This window comes from Rhyacophila brunnea, unplaced genomic scaffold, assembly GCF_057557595.1.
Source record: "Rhyacophila brunnea isolate RB1 unplaced genomic scaffold, BYU_Rbru_1.0 scaffold_8, whole genome shotgun sequence".
Taxonomy (NCBI): Eukaryota; Metazoa; Arthropoda; class Insecta; order Trichoptera; family Rhyacophilidae; genus Rhyacophila; species Rhyacophila brunnea.
The window spans coordinates 17591871-17610973 of record NW_028233350.1 but is presented as its reverse complement, the minus strand read 5'-3'; the positions used below and the strand labels follow the sequence as shown (position 1 = coordinate 17610973).

The following is a 19103-nucleotide window of genomic DNA, read 5'->3' as shown; positions in this document are numbered from 1 at the left end:
GGTCGGTCTCCACGGCACCTGGATGCCCGCTCTGGTCATGGTACACCTTCATCACTTCTACCCTTGTGCCATCTAGTACGATTAGCCTCGGATCCCACCTATCACTAATCTGTACCAGCATCCTGTCGCGTACGGCTAGTCCGGCGGGTCTTCTCCCCGCATTATCGGGAGAACCAAGACGTGCGACCAATGCCATCGTGCGCGGGTCGGTTTTCTATTTCTTGATCACTTCCTTCCGGATGTTTACTATTTCTAGTAACATCACCGTAGCTTCAGGTCGTCTCGTCGACGCTTCTATTCGTGCGCATTCCTCTTCCGTTGCGCCCGCTAGTTCCTGCGGAAATCTTGAGAGGTGGTCCGCTAGATAGTTCTTACTGCCGGGGCAGTGTTCGGTCTCGAAATTGAATTCTAAGAGCAGAATCGCCCATCTAGCGAGCTTTCCTTTCTAATTCTTGGCGGTATTCAACCACGGCAATGCCTGGTTTCAGTTATCAGTTTAAGCTTCCTGTCTTCCAGGTAACCGCGGTATTAATTGGTGATACCCCATGTCGGCGGCCATGGTCTCTAGCTCGTTTATATGATAACGGGCCTCAGTCTCGTTGATGCGTTTGCTCGCATAAGAAATGACATCGCGTCCGCCATCGTCTCGTGGTTGGAACAATACTAATGTTATCACAAAGAACTTGACTGTGGTGTGCAATAATTTAATAATTATTTATAGGTATTGAAAGTAACTTTGACGATTTACTACGTGTAATACGGGTTATCGCGGGCTATTCTCTGCATAGTTGCTCCCGTACTGGCCGAAAACAGCCGAACCCAACCGAACATCAAAAAGTAAAGTTAAAGTGTCAATGACATTGAGCTACTTTACGAGCTGCTTGTTGGCGAATTTACAATCTGCATGTAGAGTCGCCCAGTGTCATCATCGAACAAGCTTCAAGCAGATTGTAAACAATCTACCGAGAAAAGATGAAAGCCGGTCACCTTTACACGCTACACGCCGGCGTGTAGGCATACTGCGTCTGCGCAGTAGAGCGTAGTAGCGACGTCCCGGTAAAAAAACGAGCTACGTTATGTCAAAATAGTCGCTAGCTTGTTGGCTTTTCAGCGAATGGAAAGTTTCATTTCAGTTTCAGCGAATGGAAATTCAGCAGTAGCTGAATCGCTCACTTTTAAATTCGCCAACAAACAGCTCGTAAAGTGTGTAGCTCAATGTAATTGACGCATTAAAGTAAAATAATTGACCGAGTAACTATTTTTTTTTTCTCTCAAAGTAAATAAATTTCTAAACTTCTGAAAATGAAAATTCAATGGTCTCAATCATATCTATTACATGTAAAAAAAAAATCTTAGTACCTATGTAAAACTTTACATAGGCATTGGTCCGTTTACCTTGCTAAACACAAAAATGTTGTTTTTGCAGTTGCCACTTGTATAAATAACGATATTTTCAGTAGCCATATATCGTAGTAGGGTAAAAAATCTATTGTAGGTAGTATATCGCGCAGATTCGTAGAAACACGAAGTACTTACTTACTTTGGCGTCATGCATGACAATCTTTGACAGGCTTGGTACTAATGTCATGTGTTGCGTCACATCATTTTATCTATGGCCACATCATTGCGTGATTCATTAGTAAAATTAAAACTTGTTAATCATCTCATATATTTATAAAGGACATAATTAAAGAAAATCCAAAGGCATACGTCAGTAACATATTTTTATTAAATTGTTTGAGTGCTACAGTAGGTAAGACATGAATGTTAACCGAGTTTAACATTTAACATAGGAGGGCATGCGCAATAGCTGGTATTTTAAATATCTTACCTATTGGAAGATAATTATCCCCAGAAGTTTTAGCGGGAAAACGCATATTAATCCGCAACGAATTGACGTCTGTTCATTCAGGTAGATTTTATAGTTTTCCCGCCGCACAAATAGCTTTTATCATGGAAACTATGATGGAAACGGAAACCATTGTACGTAATGATGGTGCTTGCATGCAAGGCAATGGGCTGAATGGGAAACGTGATGGAGTTGAAGAGAACTCATCTGACAAGACTCATGAAGAATATCAATATTTGGATCTCATCAGGAGAATTATCGATGAAGGTGAGTTTTTGTTAAGTTTTTCAATGCTGTGGGAAGGTCTCTACAAATTTATTCAAACATCAAATAATGTATACAATCTGATGGGAATATTTTTTTCGTTTTATTTAAGTAGTTACTAAACTAATTTGATGCTTAAACTCTTTATTACAGGACCTGAGCGAGGAGACCGTACAAAGATCGGCACTCGCTCAATATTTGGACACCAGAGTCGCTGGTCTCTAATTGATGGCATTCTTCCTCTACTCACTACGAAGCGAGTGTTTCTTAGAGCGGTCATTGAAGAGCTGCTGTGGATTATTAGCGGCAGCACTAATGCAAACGTTCTTAAAGATAAGGGAATCCATATATGGGACGGGAACAGCTCACGGCAATTCCTTGACAACATGGGTTTTACTGATCGGGAAGAAGGTGAACAATATAATTTTATATTTAATTGATGTCATCAAGTCAAAATATTAGTAAATGAATGGTGCAGTATACAGTGTGTATTCTGTACCATTCTTGTAATCCTGTATAAAAGATATGGATACCTTTTAAATTTATCTCTGCACCGGTCGGCTCATTTTCTTGTGTGAACTACATGAGCATATCTAAGTACAAGTTTTATTTTTCAGACGTCAATTTCAAAAATTATATTCATGCTCCAGCGCATCTATTCTATACACAAGACTGCTTTCGGCCGCTACAACAGCTATCTAGGGTAGGAAAGTATTGAAGTATTAGCATTTATTGTAACAATTGCAATACGTTAGTTGTATTTGTTACAATAAGTGCTATGTTTTAACAACACCTTTCTTGGCTATGCTAAATTTCAGAGCGAGATGCATAGACGTTTGCGGCTCTTCAGACATACACTCCAATTTCACCTCATCTCAAGCAGCCTTATAACTTATGAGTTTATGAGATAGACGCGCCAACCAAACTTAGACCAGTATTGCATACTCTCAAATCACTCTTTACTCATATTCTTTACCTGCATGCTCACACCAGTTCAGAGCAAATAAGACTGCACTAGCTTTTATCGAACGTCCTCTCAAAATAAATGTCAATGAACTTAACTTAGCACCGTTCGACACAGATGCAGTTAATAGATTTAAAAAGCAAGAAACTGTGGAGCAACAAATTCACAGATGTGACCAGCCGCTTGGAAGAACTCAAAAGAGAGAAATCCAATTTGTTTTTTCAGCACAAGTGGACAGCTATAAAACAACTGCCTAAAATAGATACAATAATATTAATTGATACATGGAATAGTTTGCCTGAAACATGACGCGTTAAAAAAACTAGCTTTTGGTATTATCACAATCTTTGGCTCTACATATATATGCGAACAAACATTCTCATCCATGAACCAAATAAAAAATAATCTTAGAAGCAGAAAAGATATAAAAATAAATAAAAAGGCTTTTTATTTCTTACAAACAAAAGTAAATGATAGTTAAATGACTATATCTAATGAATATCATATATATTATATTTATAACCTATGAATATATCTATTATGTATATATATCTATATATGGTTGTATTATCTACTTATTTTCTAGTTTATATAATATTAATTATTATTATTTTTTATATTTTTGTATAATACATATATATATATTAACAGCATCGGAGCCGCGTCACCACTCATAGTCGGTGCTGCCGTATCCGATCGGAGCCGCCTGTATAGTAATCACGAAATTGTCATTATTTCACTGGCACTACCATTGAGTGATTTATTTCTTAGCTGGCATCGTAGATGAATACGTTACAGATATTTTTCGCTAGTTGGTTTTTAATTTTTCATTTTTCAGCACTGTGTTTTATAAGGTCCTACCTACATACCACTTATCATTATCACTTATCACATGTTCGGCAGTGGCAGCATTAGGTTATTTAGAATATTTTTCAGTATGATTTTATAAAGATAAAAAGTTTTTTAGTCAAGCACGCCACTGTTCAAAGAAAATATTAATTGGTATTCATATTAGTGTTACTTAAGTGGATTGCTTTGAAATTTGATACTTTTCATAACATGGTGAACACCAAATCTCATAAAATCAATTAGGGAACGATAAATTTCTTTATCTCAGGCCATAAAAAAATCCATAAAATAAATTGCTTAACATAATAATATTTTCGAGCATTTTACAAGGGCCTTCATTCACAAAACCCACTTGAATGTTTTCAATGTTAAGCACTGTGAAAATTTTTATAATTTACGACTTGTAATAACATAACTTATTTATAACAAATACGGTTCAAGTTCAAGAGCAGTGCCGCCGGCTCCGACCAGTGACATTATATTTTACTGCCGTATTGACATGTTTATCTACTAAAAAAATATATATTTTACTGCCGTATTGACATGTTTATCTACCAAAAAAATATTATAAATATAGTCATCACTTGTTTTCATCTACCTTGACCTAATTTTTATGTTTTCGTGGATTGGCACATGGCGTAAATTCTATAGTATATACTAGGCAGCGAAACTGTTAAGATATTTTATTTTTGTATATAATACCTACTATTAGATAATGTTTATAAATTAAACAATAATATGTAATTAGTTTGTTTGGTTTGTAAGAACCCCTCTTCGGGTGAAGGCCTCCTCCAAAGTGTTAATCTCTGGCCTCTCTGGTTTCTTTCTCCATACCCATTTGATTTCGTAGCTAAGTATTCGTCTTGTCTGCGTTGGCCTATTTTTGCATTTAGGTCGCCCATTATAAAAGTTTTATGTACTTGGTTAATAGCTTTGTTTACATTTGTATAAAAAGTATCAATTTTTTCTTCTTTCGCTATTTCTGTGGGTGCGTATTCTTGTATGAGAGATAATAGAGAATAGAGATAAAGCAGAATAACGGATGATAATTTACAATCATGTATTTAATCAAAAATAAGTAGCTATTCGCCAAGATATCAAAATCGATGCATGGACGCCGTTTTAATTAATATTTTTAATAGAAAATCTTGAACTTTTCCCCCCCTAAAAATCCATATACATATTATGTATATGACATATTATATGCGGTTATCTGGTACCTTTATTATCCTGTTTCCCTCACTTGACAAACTGCTGACTCCTGGTTTAGATGGCTAACTTTGTGTAATTGTTACAATAAGTGCTAATACTTCGATACTTTCCTACCCTAACTTCTGAGGGACTAATGGCCTGAACACATTACTCTCTCTATCTCACACGTGGTAGTGTGTTCGGGCCATATGATTCTCCACCCCTCACAGTCCTCTGCTTCTCTCAGGCCAGAACGAAAGTTGGCCGGAGTAAGCTCCTTCACTCGGTTGTTCCAATGCTCTTCCTCAGCTTCGCCTACCCTGGAGGCTGCCTAAAACCACAGACATGTCGTCGAGAGCCGTTCTGTTATCTGGAGTCTTTAGACGATTGACTGGTTCGTCCTGTACTCTGTCCAAGAAATATGAAGTATTCAACGTCAACAATGCGTCAATTGCCTTCCGCTCTCTTGCCCTCAGGGTGGTCTATTACTCTAATATTTGCACAAGCATCATTTTCGTTGCAATTGAAATTCCTCGATATAGTGGTAAGACGTATCATCGCATTTTTCGCAATCTGTGTGTGACTTATTTCTGCTTCACATCCGCTTTTTACACTAACAGTCGATCCCAGATATAGAAACTCATCCACTGTTTCTGGATCTCAGAGTGTACTTGCTGTGGGTAGAAATGTGGCCCGATCGATAACTACTAAAACTTTTTGTGTTTGTATATTGTTTGTGTAGGTGATTTGGGGCCAGTTTACGGATTTCAATGGCGTCACTTTGGAGCAAAATATGTTAACATGCACACTGACTATACCGGACAAGGCGTCGATCAACTTATAAATATCATCAACACTCTGAAGTAAGGAAAAGCTAAGATAAATAAAATTGATCGTATGTATCTTTTGGTCATTTTGATAGTTATATTTATTTTGTCTTGTCATGTAACTTATTATGCATCTTCACCCTGAAAGATTCTTGTTTGTGAATCACTGTTTTTGTCTTACTCCAACAGCGACTCCAAGTTATTTGAATCTCTGGAAGAGATTCTTCATCAAAAACATTTTTCTTCATTTCGTCCCTGGTACGACTAATGAAAGAAGTCCATAGTGAATTTTAACTTGATAAACGAGCGAGGTCTTGTTGTATATACGAGTGCTTTGGATTACAAACACATATTCGAAATCAATTATGCTCGCTATCCAAGATTTTACTGTAATTAGTAATTGAAGAACTTTGTGAAAAGGATTATGCATTACTTTTTATATGAACTTGCATAATTTATAATATAGTCACAGACTAGTTGGAAAGCTCTGCTTTAGAGTACTAAAGGGTGGTTTTTGAGTCAATGGCATTATTAGTTAACGCAATCATCCGCCAAATGAAAAACATGTGTTCAAATTCTGCTCTTTTTTTAGTATTTTTCTAATAGGCAAATTTCTGATAATTATTTATGTGATAAATTATTTATTGATGTGCAGAAGCAACCCTGAGGATCGTCGAATGATATTGTGCGCGTGGGACTCTAAATCGATGCCGGAGATGGCACTACCTCCCTGTCACTGCTTGGCACAGTTCTACGTGGCCAATAATAAACTCTCCTGCCAATTATATCAGCGCAGTGCAGACTTGGGTCTCGGAGTACCCTTCAACATTGCTTCTTACTCAATTCTCACGCACATGATCGCTCGTGTGACAGGATTAGAGGTATGTTAAACATGCTATCAATTCTCTTAACACTTTGTAGGTACGTCAAAAGTGATCGAAATCAAAATGTCATCTGTGACAAAATATAATATCATCTGAACAAACAAACACTTGTGTCTTGCTCGAAGCGGCTGAAACTCACTAACTCTGACAGGACACGTTTAACAGTGTGGACACAACATCTGTTTGCAACTGCAACAAAACCAGCTTGATTCTCTACGTATTTGTCGCATTGTCTATTTATAAACGTCACCAACTGTTACATAGACTCGGCATGGAAATCACATAATATGTATAAGTAAAATATTATCTTTGTACACAAAATGGAAAAATCCCCTTTTTTTAAATCTGACGACATATTCCATGACGTTAAGATGGTTTGAATGTTTAATTGAGTTTTTTGACTCAATGGATGAAGTTGTGTGCAATCAGGAATAGAATATTGTTGGCTTTTCTGAGTTTGGATTTCTTTTGATATCAGATCCGACTTTTTTAATAGGGACCGACGGTATATAGGGTGCCAGAGAGAATTATAGCAATTCTTTCAAGTTGATTATTCTAACACTATAAAATAAAGTTATCATTTATGATAAGTGCAAAGTTTGTGAATATAAAATATAGATATTTTTTAAAGAAAGTAATAATGAAAGAATATTAAACATACCTAATTTTGAAAAACACTTCTGAGAAAATATATTATAACCAATAGAAAAAATCTTTTTATTAATATTATAAATATTAATTCAAATAAAATAGCTGCTTTCCGGTTTGCATGTCGATGAGAAAACAATATTATTATAAATCTTTTAGATACATAACGAAACTAATAAATTTGAGACAATAATTGAGACATATGTATAATATGTAGGTAGTACCTATTGATTTCAAAATTAAAGAAATCGATAAATTATACTAATATCTATTTACGTGCTAGGAAATAGTCGAGGGACTATTTCCTAGGAACGAAGATCATCCACTGCACTTCAATCGACTTGCAACACTGGACAGAGGGGTTTCAGTGGACGAAATCTCATGTAAGAGTGACCATTAAATCTTCCCAGGATAATAAATCCAATATTTCTGTCCGTCGACTCGTTCCACACTGGTGACATCGGAAAAGATTTCTGGTGTTACCCAAATGTTATGGCGTACAATCGAAGAGTACGCAGATATGACATTTAAAGTGTAGATAGTGAAAGTGCCCATTGGGAAAATTGGGTGAATGGGAGATGCAGTTTTCCGAGTTATTTTAAGTGGTATATTATGTAAACATTTAATTGGTTTGGATGTACACTTGAAATACGCTAAACCTCCTCCGGCCGCAAAACAAATCCATATAGGAAAGAAAAGGCAAACGGGGAGGCCAAAGTTGGCAACACATTTGGTAGATTAATAACATTCAGAAGTTGTGTTAGTAATAAGTTGTTTGTAATTAAAAGGCTTTATGTTGTACTTTGGCTGTATATCTGTATGTTTTGTATTTTTTATAATCATTATCGAATGCTAACAGTTATCATTCATCATCATCGTGGTCTCTTTTTGTTAATAAGTTGGTCGTTTGTAATTGAAAGACTTATGTTAGCTGTATTTTTGATTTGAGGAGCATGTATTTTTTATAATCATCGAATGCTAAAAGGTCAGTTTGAACAATGTGTTGTATTTTAATTTACTGCATTGAGTTTGTGTTTTTGATTCTAGTATTGTATTTTTGAATATTAATTATTCTCATTAGAATCAGTACACTTTTTATAACTATGTAAATGTGTAGGCTTGTGCATTACTTAGAATGAGATTGTTCTCTCATATCCCCATTGAATTTGGTCAAATATTTTGATTATCTTAGGAAACATAAATGTATTATTTTTTTGTGAACAACTGAAATCTGCCTTTTTATTTATTCTAATATCGAAAATATACCTTTGATAAACGCTATACAAACTGAAGTATGTCATGTTATTTATTACAATGTTGAAAAATATATTATAAAACACATTATACAACAGAACTCCATAATGGAGCATGTATTTTCAATGGTTTTCACCGGCCCAGAGTGTAGCTGTAGATCCTACAAACAACTAATAATAAATATTAACGCAATCGCTGCGTACCTTTTGATTAATTTTTATTACCGCATTTAAATAACATGCTAATTGAATCGATCGGCCGCTTAACGGGGACACGGCAGCCATGTCATCCGCGTTGAATGAGTTAATTGATTACAAAGATAATTCTGTTGGACCCAGAGCATAGAACTAACAGTCACAGCTGATGTCTAAAATAAATTTCTTAAGAAACCTGCTCAGAAGATCCACATTGCGTAGCCATTTTTGAGATACATACATTCATTATAATAGAAAGAAAAAAAATACCATTCTAGATTTCTAGTGCTGAGGAAGTCACCTAACCATATACGAGAACATAACCATATAAGAATATGGTACAACTTAGTAAATTACTCTATGGTACAACTAACTTGTATATTAATCTATGATTTAACCTTGGTTGGAGTTAAAGAAGTAGCTGGGCAGCACAGTTTGCATGAAACGACAAGCGATAATGGTGAACGTCTATTTCAATTTCAATTTCAATTTCACATATCACATATACAATATCACATTCTTATATCGAAAAGAAGAGCAACAACAGTGGAGGATGTGCGCGTCTGCAGAGGAGCCAATTGCAATTCTGATCACTTCCTGGTGAGAGCAAAATTAAAACGAAAAATCTCCTTAATACTGAAAAAAGAAGGCCAGAAAAGAACTAAATGGAAAGCTGAAAAATTGAGGGATGAAGAAATTTTGGATAAATACCAGGAATATATAGAAACAAACTTAAAAATGACTTTAATAACCGATGATGTGAATGTGGACTGGGAAAATACAAAAAACTGTATTATCACGAGTGCCACAGAAATTCTGGGGGAAAATAAAGCAAAAATAGATGCAGGATGGTTTGATGATGATTGCAAGCAAGCACTGTTTGAAAAAATTGAAGCAAGGAAGAAATGCCTACAAAGGGAAACGCGCCAAAATTACGAAACTTATAAAGAAAAGAGAAAAACTGCAACAAAGCTCTGTCGAGAGAAAAAGCGATTGATGCTCAAGAGAATACTCCAAGATATGGAATATCAAAGAAGAAACAATGATCCCAGAAAATTTTACAAGACTCTTCGAAATCTAACGAAATCCTATCAACCCAGATTAAACTCCTGTAAGGATAGTGAAGGACAAATGCTGATCGAAAAGGAGGACATTATGGAAAGATGGAAAGGCTATTTCACAACACTTTTAAATAGTAATGATCATGAGGAAACGTTAGAAGTATTGTACCACACTGCTGAGGAATTTATTGATGAACCTACTCTGCTTGAAGTAAGAAGAGCATTAAGAACGCTGAAAAACAATAAAGCACCTGGAACCGACAGAATAACAGCCGAGCTGATAAAGAGTGGTGGCCCAACACTGGAAGCAAATATCCACAAGATAATTCTCAATATTTGGGAAAAAGAAATTTTACCTGAGGAATGGAAGATGGGTATAATCGTGCCTATTCTGAAAAAGGGAGACAAAACAATGTGCGATAACTACAGAGGGATCACAGTTCTAAGCGCAGCTTATAAAGTTTTGTCATCTGTACTGTATAGCAGGTTAATGATCTATGGTGAGGAAATCCTGGGAGAATACCAATGCGGCTTCCGACCAAATTGATCCACCATAGATCACATCCATCTCATGAGGCAAACTATGGAGAAAGCGCACGAATACAACCTGACACTCCACCACCTGTTTATTGATTTTAAACAAGCTTTCGACAGCGTGAATAGGGCTAAAATGCTGCAAAGCCTAAAAATACTGGGAATTCCCTTAAAACTAGTAAGGCTAATAAAGTGAGATCCCCGGGGTTCCAGCGGCTAGCTCAGGTGTCCATCGAACCCCGGATTCACAAAAAAAATAATTTCAACGGTCGGAGTATAAATAAAACTCGGTCTTTCGTGCTCGTAACGTGGTCTTCTTATATTTTCTTAATTTTTAGTTTTACAAATTATATTTGGGATTTTTACAGTTGTAGTCGTCAGGTCCGTACCTATCGGAAAGGGGACGCTTACTAACATCCTTTTTTCTTTCTTTTTAAATTCCTCGTACCGACGCCATCCAGCAAAAAAAAAAGGATTCTCGTGATTGGCCAAATTTTATCGCGTGATCTTTGATTCGGCGAATCACGAGCCTGACCCTGGCGCCGGCGCGCGAGGATTTCACGCACAAAAATTTATTATATTTAAATCCTTATATTTAGTCTTAAAATTATCTCTTTCATCCATCATCATTTTTACTTTTTAAATTAAAAAGAAATACTTACGTGGTTGAGCAAGGAATCAGATTAGATGTTTTATGAAGCCGTTTCTAGAGGTCAGGGTTACGTTTCGACTTAAGCTACTAAATGATTATTTTACACCGGGAGAAGCCCGCCTGTAACAGGGGTGTATCATTCGCCCCATCTGGATTAAAGTCGAAAGGTACGCCCTGATCTCATCGGCCACCCATCCAATTCCTTGTTCATCCGTTAAGTACATGGCATGATAAACAGTTTATAAAAGAATTCAACTACAATCTAACTATTCTAACATAAAACTCTATACTTTAGCTCTATTTTTATTATTTTCTATATTTATTTTGGATTATTATTTTCAGCTCAAAGCAATGCTTTCGCGATACTTTTGAATAGGTCAGAGTTTGATTTAATTTCAGTGTAGTACATTTATTTTGTGTTACTTTGTTTTAATTAGGTTTTCTTGTTATTTTATTCGTTTTTATTAGTCAGCGGAGGGGTCGCGAAGCTGCAGTCTTTGACTCTCGCGCTTTCCAATCTTTCTTTTGTATTCCTAGGGGCTACATTTGTAGACGTTTGGCCCTCGTTCGGAATTATTATTTCGTGTTATGTTTTTCTTCTTCTGGTGCAATAGGAGCGTACCTCGTTTGGCGTCGTCTGCCTTTGCAACCAGGGCGTGGTAGTGGCGTTACTATTGAGCCAGGCTCGTTCCGAGCAGCGGATATCTTCCTGTGGAAAGTTTTCCACTGATCTGCTGGTCTCTGGAGTATCACCTCATAGATGGACAGGTACTGTGTCTCCATCTGTTCCTATTACTGCGGGCAAGGCATCGTATAGCGGTACAACGGCCAGGCTCGTTGACGGCGGCACGGCTCTCCCACAGGTAATAGGATGGATGTTTACAATAAGTATCCTTTTCCCTTTCTTTTTTTTTTTATAGATGGTTACACTTCGGAAGTACCTCTTGTTGTTTCACGATATCTTTCAGGCGTCACGTCCCTAGTCTCTCCATGAACCTGCGCGAGAAAGGAGAGTGCGCACTCTCCACACCATCAAGCTTTGGTATCATGAATTTTCGGCTACGCTGCCTTTGGATGCGCTTACTTCGAGAGGTGGCTCCCTTTGTGCTTCCAAATTGTCTTCATCTGTATTTATTCTTTCTCTTTCTTTAGTAATTTATTCGTTCATTAGACTTCCTGTACTTTAAATTTATTCGAGTTTACTTTATTAATTGCTCCTACCCCATACATTAAATAGCTACTAATTTTATATAAAATCTTCCCATTGTACTTATGGTACTTACTATCACATTTAATATTTTACCCTAATACCCATAATTATTTTGCAACATTGTATTGATTGTATAAATCACATTGATATTAAAAATTGAAATATTCCACCCTCTCATTATATTTATTTCTGAATCAGTACACTTAAAACTGTGTAGTTAACTTTATTTTTAGTGAAACCCATTTTATTTAAAAAAAAATTGTTGTTTCGTTTTACGCGCCCGACATCCTATTCCAAAGGCGCGCCGCGCCGATTTACGGTGCCTCTCACGTTTTATTATTATTATTTTTTTTTTTATTGAAACCCCGTTGAGAAATTTACGGCTTATTGACTCGTTTTTTTTTTTTTTTTTTTTATCACAAGCATACAATCTCTACTTTCATCCTTTTATACCTAATTTTAACTTATTATTAAAATTTAACATAACAACTAACACTTTGTCGAGTGACGCCTTATTATTCCCGTTCCGTTTTCGCTGTGTTAAATTTACGATTGGTAATTTGTAAAGAAATAATAGGGACGGTAGTGTACTATTTTCCTCGTTTCTCTTTGGATTCAAATTATTAACACGGCGTAACTTTGAAACAGGTTTCGCGCTACTGTAGAATATCGTCTTTCCCGTTTATAAAATTGTTTGCGATTTTCAATGTTAATGTTTTCGAATTCATTCATATTTACTTTATTTGAACGGAAAGAATTGGCGTCACTTTGCGGAGCGTTATTTTTAAAACTAGAATGTACATTTTTCTTACTAACGAACTTAAGATTATAGGGCTCAGAAAGTGGGTCCTTAATTAACTTTTTATCCGTAATTAGAAGAATTTCCGGATATTTACGATTATTATCTTCACTTTTAACTACACTGTTTACACTGAAACTTCCAACAGCAACTCGGCGTTCACCCTTGACTAGAGGGTTGGCGACTGGTCCTGCTTCATCTCCTCGTGGTCGAGCCTGCGCCCGTACAGCTTCTTCGATTCATCTCAGCTTGCGCGCCTTCTCAGCCCTCTCGTGAGGCTCCCTAGCCTCGCGTTTCCTTTTTCTCTCCTCACCGAACATCCCGTGGTCGACTAGGGTACACATGTTAGTGATACCCTAGGAAAATCGGCATTTTGCTCGCCGTTTTTCGTCGTGAGTGGGCCGTGGCCTCTACGAGCCCTCCTCGCTGGATACCGTCGATGATGTGTCTGGTCTCCATAGGTGGGATTTGTGCAGCCATTCGTCGTACTGGAGACGCGCTGGTGCTACGGTCTCCAGCACGACGCTAGGCGCGGTCAGCTCCGTATGTGGACTGTCTTCGAACACCAGAGGGCCCTCCCGGTTTGATGTTGGAGACAGCACTTCTTCTTCGATAAGGGTTACGTCGGAGTCCGCTTTTTAGTTAACCATTTCTTGGTTGTTCCGGCTCCTGGATCGTAAACTTTTATTTAGCGTTCGCGGGCGTAAATTTTATTTCGCGGGTTCGGAAGAATCCATGCGATTCTTCGAGCTTCACGTTGCCAAGGGCGCCATTGAGATCCCCGGGGTTCCAGCGGCTAGCTCAGGTGTCCATCGAACCCCGGATTCACAAAAAAAATAATTTCAACGGTCGGAGTATAAATAAAACTCGGTCTTTCGTGCTCGTAACGTGGTCTTCTTATATTTTCTTAATTTTTAGTTTTACAAATTATATTTGGGATTTTTACAGTTGTAGTCGTCAGGTCCGTACCTATCGGAAAGGGGACGCTTACTAACATCCTTTTTTCTTTCTTTTTAAATTCCTCGTACCGACGCCATCCAGCAAAAAAAAAAGGACTCTCGTGATTGGCCAAATTTTATCGCGTGATCTTTGATTCGGCGAATCACGAGCCTGACCCTGGCGCCGGCGCGCGAGGATTTCACGCACAATGCGCGGCAAAATTTATTATATTTAAATCCTTATATTTAGTCTTAAAATTATCTCTTTCATCCATCATCATTTTTACTTTTTAAATTAAAAAGAAATACTTACGTGGTTGAGCAAGGAATCAGATTAGATGTTTTATGAAGCCGTTTCTAGAGGTCAGGGTTACGTTTCGACTTAAGCTACTAAATGATTATTTTACACCGGGAGAAGCCCGCCTGTAACAGGGGTGTATCAAAAGACCACACTGACGGATACTCAAGCAGTTGTCAGTGTGCAAAATGAGCAAACTGAAAGCTTCAAAATCGAATCAGGTGTGAGACAAGGGGATGCGCTATCCACTATGGTATTTAACCTTGTGGTGGAATCCATAGCTCGTGAAACCAACATAAGAGGATGGGTAGATAACAATACAACGCAGATGTGCGCTTATGCTGACGACATAGTAATTACAAGCAGATCCAAACAGAGGATGATCGACCATGGTGGCACTATGAAAATAAAAACAGGAAACGCTGGGCTGCATATAAACCAGTCAAAAACTAAGTATATGGTCAGCACACGCGATCAGGTACCGCTGCAGAATATAGACATAGGACAGCATGCATATGAAGGGGTGGACAAGTTCACGTATCTCGGATCCAGCCTAAATACCCAAAATAAGACAGCAGAGGAGATAAAAATCCGCTTTATCTCCGGGAATAAATGCTGGCATGCCTGCAAGCGACTGGTGGGGTCGAAAATTCTAGGCCGAAGAAGTAAACTTCTAATTTATAAAACAATTATAAGGCCAGTGGTCACTTATGGCTGTGAGACTTGGTGCTTAACTCAAAACGAGGAAAACAAATTAGCTGTCTTCGAGCGCAAAATACTCCGCAAAATCTTTGGACCCACGTTGGAAAATGGGAACTACAGAATAAAAATGAACCACAGTTGGAAGAGCTGATTGAACAGCAAACAATCATAAGATACTGTAAGTTTCAAAGACTACGATGGGCGGGACATGTGGAGAGAATGCCTGAAGTTAGAGCGCCAAGTATCATGACAAAGTGGCTACCCCAACGGAAGAGACCCAGAGGCCGTCCAAGAAGGAGATGGGCTGACGCCGTAGAAGTGGACTGGCTTCATATAGGAAGACCCAGTAACTGGAGAAGTGTGGCGAGAGACCGGAGTGAGTGGAGAGCGGTTGTGGTGGAGGTCAAATCCCACCCCGGGATGTAGCGCCGTGGAAGAAGAAGAAGAAGGAGTACCAGAGAATACGATCCTACTAAATTATAAAAAGCGGCCAACTAAATTATATCTGCCCAAATTTTAATCTATTCTGACACAAATGTTTATATGTACTTGCCATTAAGCACTTTAATAATTCTCTGCGCTTATTTAAATACTTTCTCATAGTATTTGAATCCAATGAGCATTGTTTACTTGCTAATGGTATTAAATTACTACCAACGTTTAATAAAATACTTTTATTACATAAGATACTTCCTGTTTTTTGCATATTTATACTTACCGAATAATTAAAAGCCTTTATTACTATTATAATATGTACATGGGTACTCATATACATTTTTGTCGATGGAAGTTTGTCAGAAAAGTATCAAGTTATCTAATAGAAGAGTATTATATTGGTGTTAATCAGAATCAATCATTTCTAATACATATTATAATTATATCATTGTGACATTATATTCAATCCTATTCATGTTGTTTACCGCTCTCAGACACATATTCCAAAATTTATTTCTCTTGAAAATATAACTCAATGTCTAGAAACATTCTGCACAAAAATTAAATATGTGTAGATTTTCATTGTTCAATCTGATAAATTAATTGCTGTTTATTATTTCCATACAGCCGGGAGAATTTATCCACACACTCGGAGATGCGCATGTTTATTTAAATCACATCGACGCCTTGAAAGAACAGCTGCTGAGGAAGCCAAGACCTTTTCCGCATCTCACATTTAGCCCCGACGCACCACTGACGGACATCACTGCTTTTACTTATGAACATTTTATTGTATCTGATTACAAACCACATCCGAAAATCAATATGGAAATGGCAGTGTAGCATTTAGTATTGTTTCCTTATTCACTAAATGAGACCTTTTCTAATGCTTCCCTTCACAATGGCCCAAGCATGGCGAATGTATGCAGTCACCATTGTGAAGAGACTGACATTCGCACTGTGTGGCCCGTGGCTGGCAAAAGTTCGCCGTACTTCATCAATACCCGTATTTCAACACGCATCAAAGGTTACAATATCGCCTCGCTTAGGTCATTGTGAAGAGGGAGCATTATAGAATATTCTCTATAATTTTAATTTTTGTTACTGCTTAAAATTATATAATGGAACATTGACCTATAAGTAATTGTAATAAAGATGGTGGGTCGGTCATTGTTTTTGCCAATGTCAATAAGTTATGTACTTATTGTGACTATGATAATTATGATATGTAATTATTAAGATAATCAGTATTTTACATTACAGTCATCAGTATTCCAGCAATTTTTGGTGTTCATATATTATACATTAACTCTTACACATTTTTAATTATATTATTATTATGCTATTAATCTCTAGATATTTTTGACTAGTTACATACTTAGAACATTTTGTTTTTTTATATAGGTTTTAAAGGAGATGATATAAAATAATATTTTATACCATTATTAAAATATAGAACAAATGGTCATCCACTGTCAAACGTATGGCCTATTTTTTCATTTGTAATGTAAAAAGATTTGGACCCCTTAACAAAATTCCTCGGACCATAAAAACGAGTTAGGGATCTCGGGCACGTTTAATAGTACTATCCGACAACAAGATTTTGGCGATAACAGGAAGTTGCTGTAGTCGTGTCTGGAAGATTTCTCAATGTTCGGAAAACAAATCCGGCGAAATTAGGTTTTTAATATATATCAATTCTATTCTCAGTAATTCACTTTGAAGTCCAATTATTATTCGATAATTAACAATAGAAAAATAAATTCAAATAATTTCAGCTCTTAATTATTTTATTAATACTGGGTAATTATTAAGTTTGGAGTTAAGTTTATATTGCTGCAGGTATTTAATTAATTAAATCATTAGGAGAACACAAATTATGATAAATAAGTAGAAATTTTAAAATTAAATTCGACGACCCAATCTCATTTTTTTTATAATTTACAAATAATGTCTTAATCGGTATATTTAGTAAAGTTGTAAAAACACATACTGTGAAAATCATTTTCTATAAAAATATATATTTACCCATCATTTTTTTTCTGATTCTAGACACTGTCCTTGATCATAATTTTAAGCGTTGTTGTAAATTTTATATCTAATATTTGGTTTAATGACAATAATGTTCATTCTTGAAAATATTCTTCCCAATTTATTATTACACTGTCGGTGTACTTAAATGATCATTTTTGGGGACAGTTCAGTTGGGAAACGGCGATGTATATTTACATATTTTTTATCCACTAAAAATGAATATTGTTCTTATAATAACCTTCTAAACACATTGTTTGGTATATTGCAGTACTGTATTTGAAGAAAATAATTTATTTCAATCGAAACATAGTAATTTACACGTCAATTTAACTGGCAACTCTAAAAATGTATACGATAACTGATGGAAAACCCATCCTGTCTCGTCGCCGTTTCTGTTTCATTCGGCCGCTTCAGTTTTGTATTTACACGTCAGTCAGTGAAAGTTGACTGAAATGAAGACTGGTCGGACAGCAAAACTGATCATATAAAAGCACCTTAAATATATCATTTCTCATGTTTTTTTATAAATGGCAATCGGTGAATTATTAGAATACAGTAGGTGCTCGGTAATCCGGCATGTCCAACAGTCAGGCATTTTGCAACTCAGCTCTCCTGCTCCATAATCCGGCAGGTTTCACATTAAACTGCCGGATTACAGAGAGCCGTTCGCTCGGCAGTTCGGTGCCCGACCTTGACAGATTATTTATTATTTCCTATAGAAATCCAATAATCCGGCATAGGTGATAAAATATGGGTGCCAGATTACCGAGCGCCTACTGTACTTGTAATTATTATCTAATTATATAATTTGTACCTTAATTTAAGAAAACACTAAATATTGATCCTTTGATAAATTTTCCATGCTTATAATATTATTACGGCTGTATAATGGTAACTAACAAAAACTTAATTATATGACCTATCGTTTACTCTAAAGATAGCAGTTGAACACTACCAATACAAAAGCTGTAGAGTCATTGATATTTTAAGTGTGAATTATTAATAAATAAAATAATTTTTAAAAAAAACCTCCCTTATTTCATTTGACATCTCTATTCACTTGAAGCTACAGGGAATTCTTGGGTTACCCCGAGCCGAACAACACCCAGTGATGAGTATGTCCATAGCAATTTTTATATTTAAAAATACTGGCTCTGGTATGATTGATGACGAACGAGTTCACCGACTATGAGAAGTCCTGATTCATAATAAGTAATAATATTCATAGTAAGTAAAGCAATTTACTTAAGTACTGCATACAGGACTTATATTTTAGAATATGGACCAACACATAGTGGAGGTTGCAGTAACTCAGGGGAGGGCAAACTGGCCCGCCGGGTATTTTTTTGCGGCCCACCATCATTAATTGTACTTCTGATTGTGAATAACTTTTTTATAAATTTTTAAAAAATATTGACAATAGATTAAAATTTGAAGAATTTGTTGTTTCGTAAATGTATTATCTCAGTACGTCTTCCTTGCGTCTCGTCTCACACTATGTAACCACTATTTTCTA

At 36.5% G+C, this 19103-nt stretch overlaps 1 protein-coding gene across 1 annotated transcript; it reads left to right on the top strand.

The window, feature by feature from the left end:
* The first annotated feature begins 1586 nt into the window (after positions 1–1586).
* LOC147063998 (thymidylate synthase-like) lies at positions 1587–18558 on the top strand. The gene is made up of 5 exons (XM_085958844.1): positions 1587–2116; positions 2267–2524; positions 5860–5980; positions 6600–6825; positions 16181–18558. Exons 1-5 carry the CDS (start codon positions 1954–1956, stop codon positions 16394–16396), a joined length of 984 nt encoding a protein of 327 aa, XP_085814970.1. The 5' UTR covers positions 1587–1953; the 3' UTR covers positions 16397–18558.
* Positions 18559–19103: the final 545 nt, after the last annotated feature.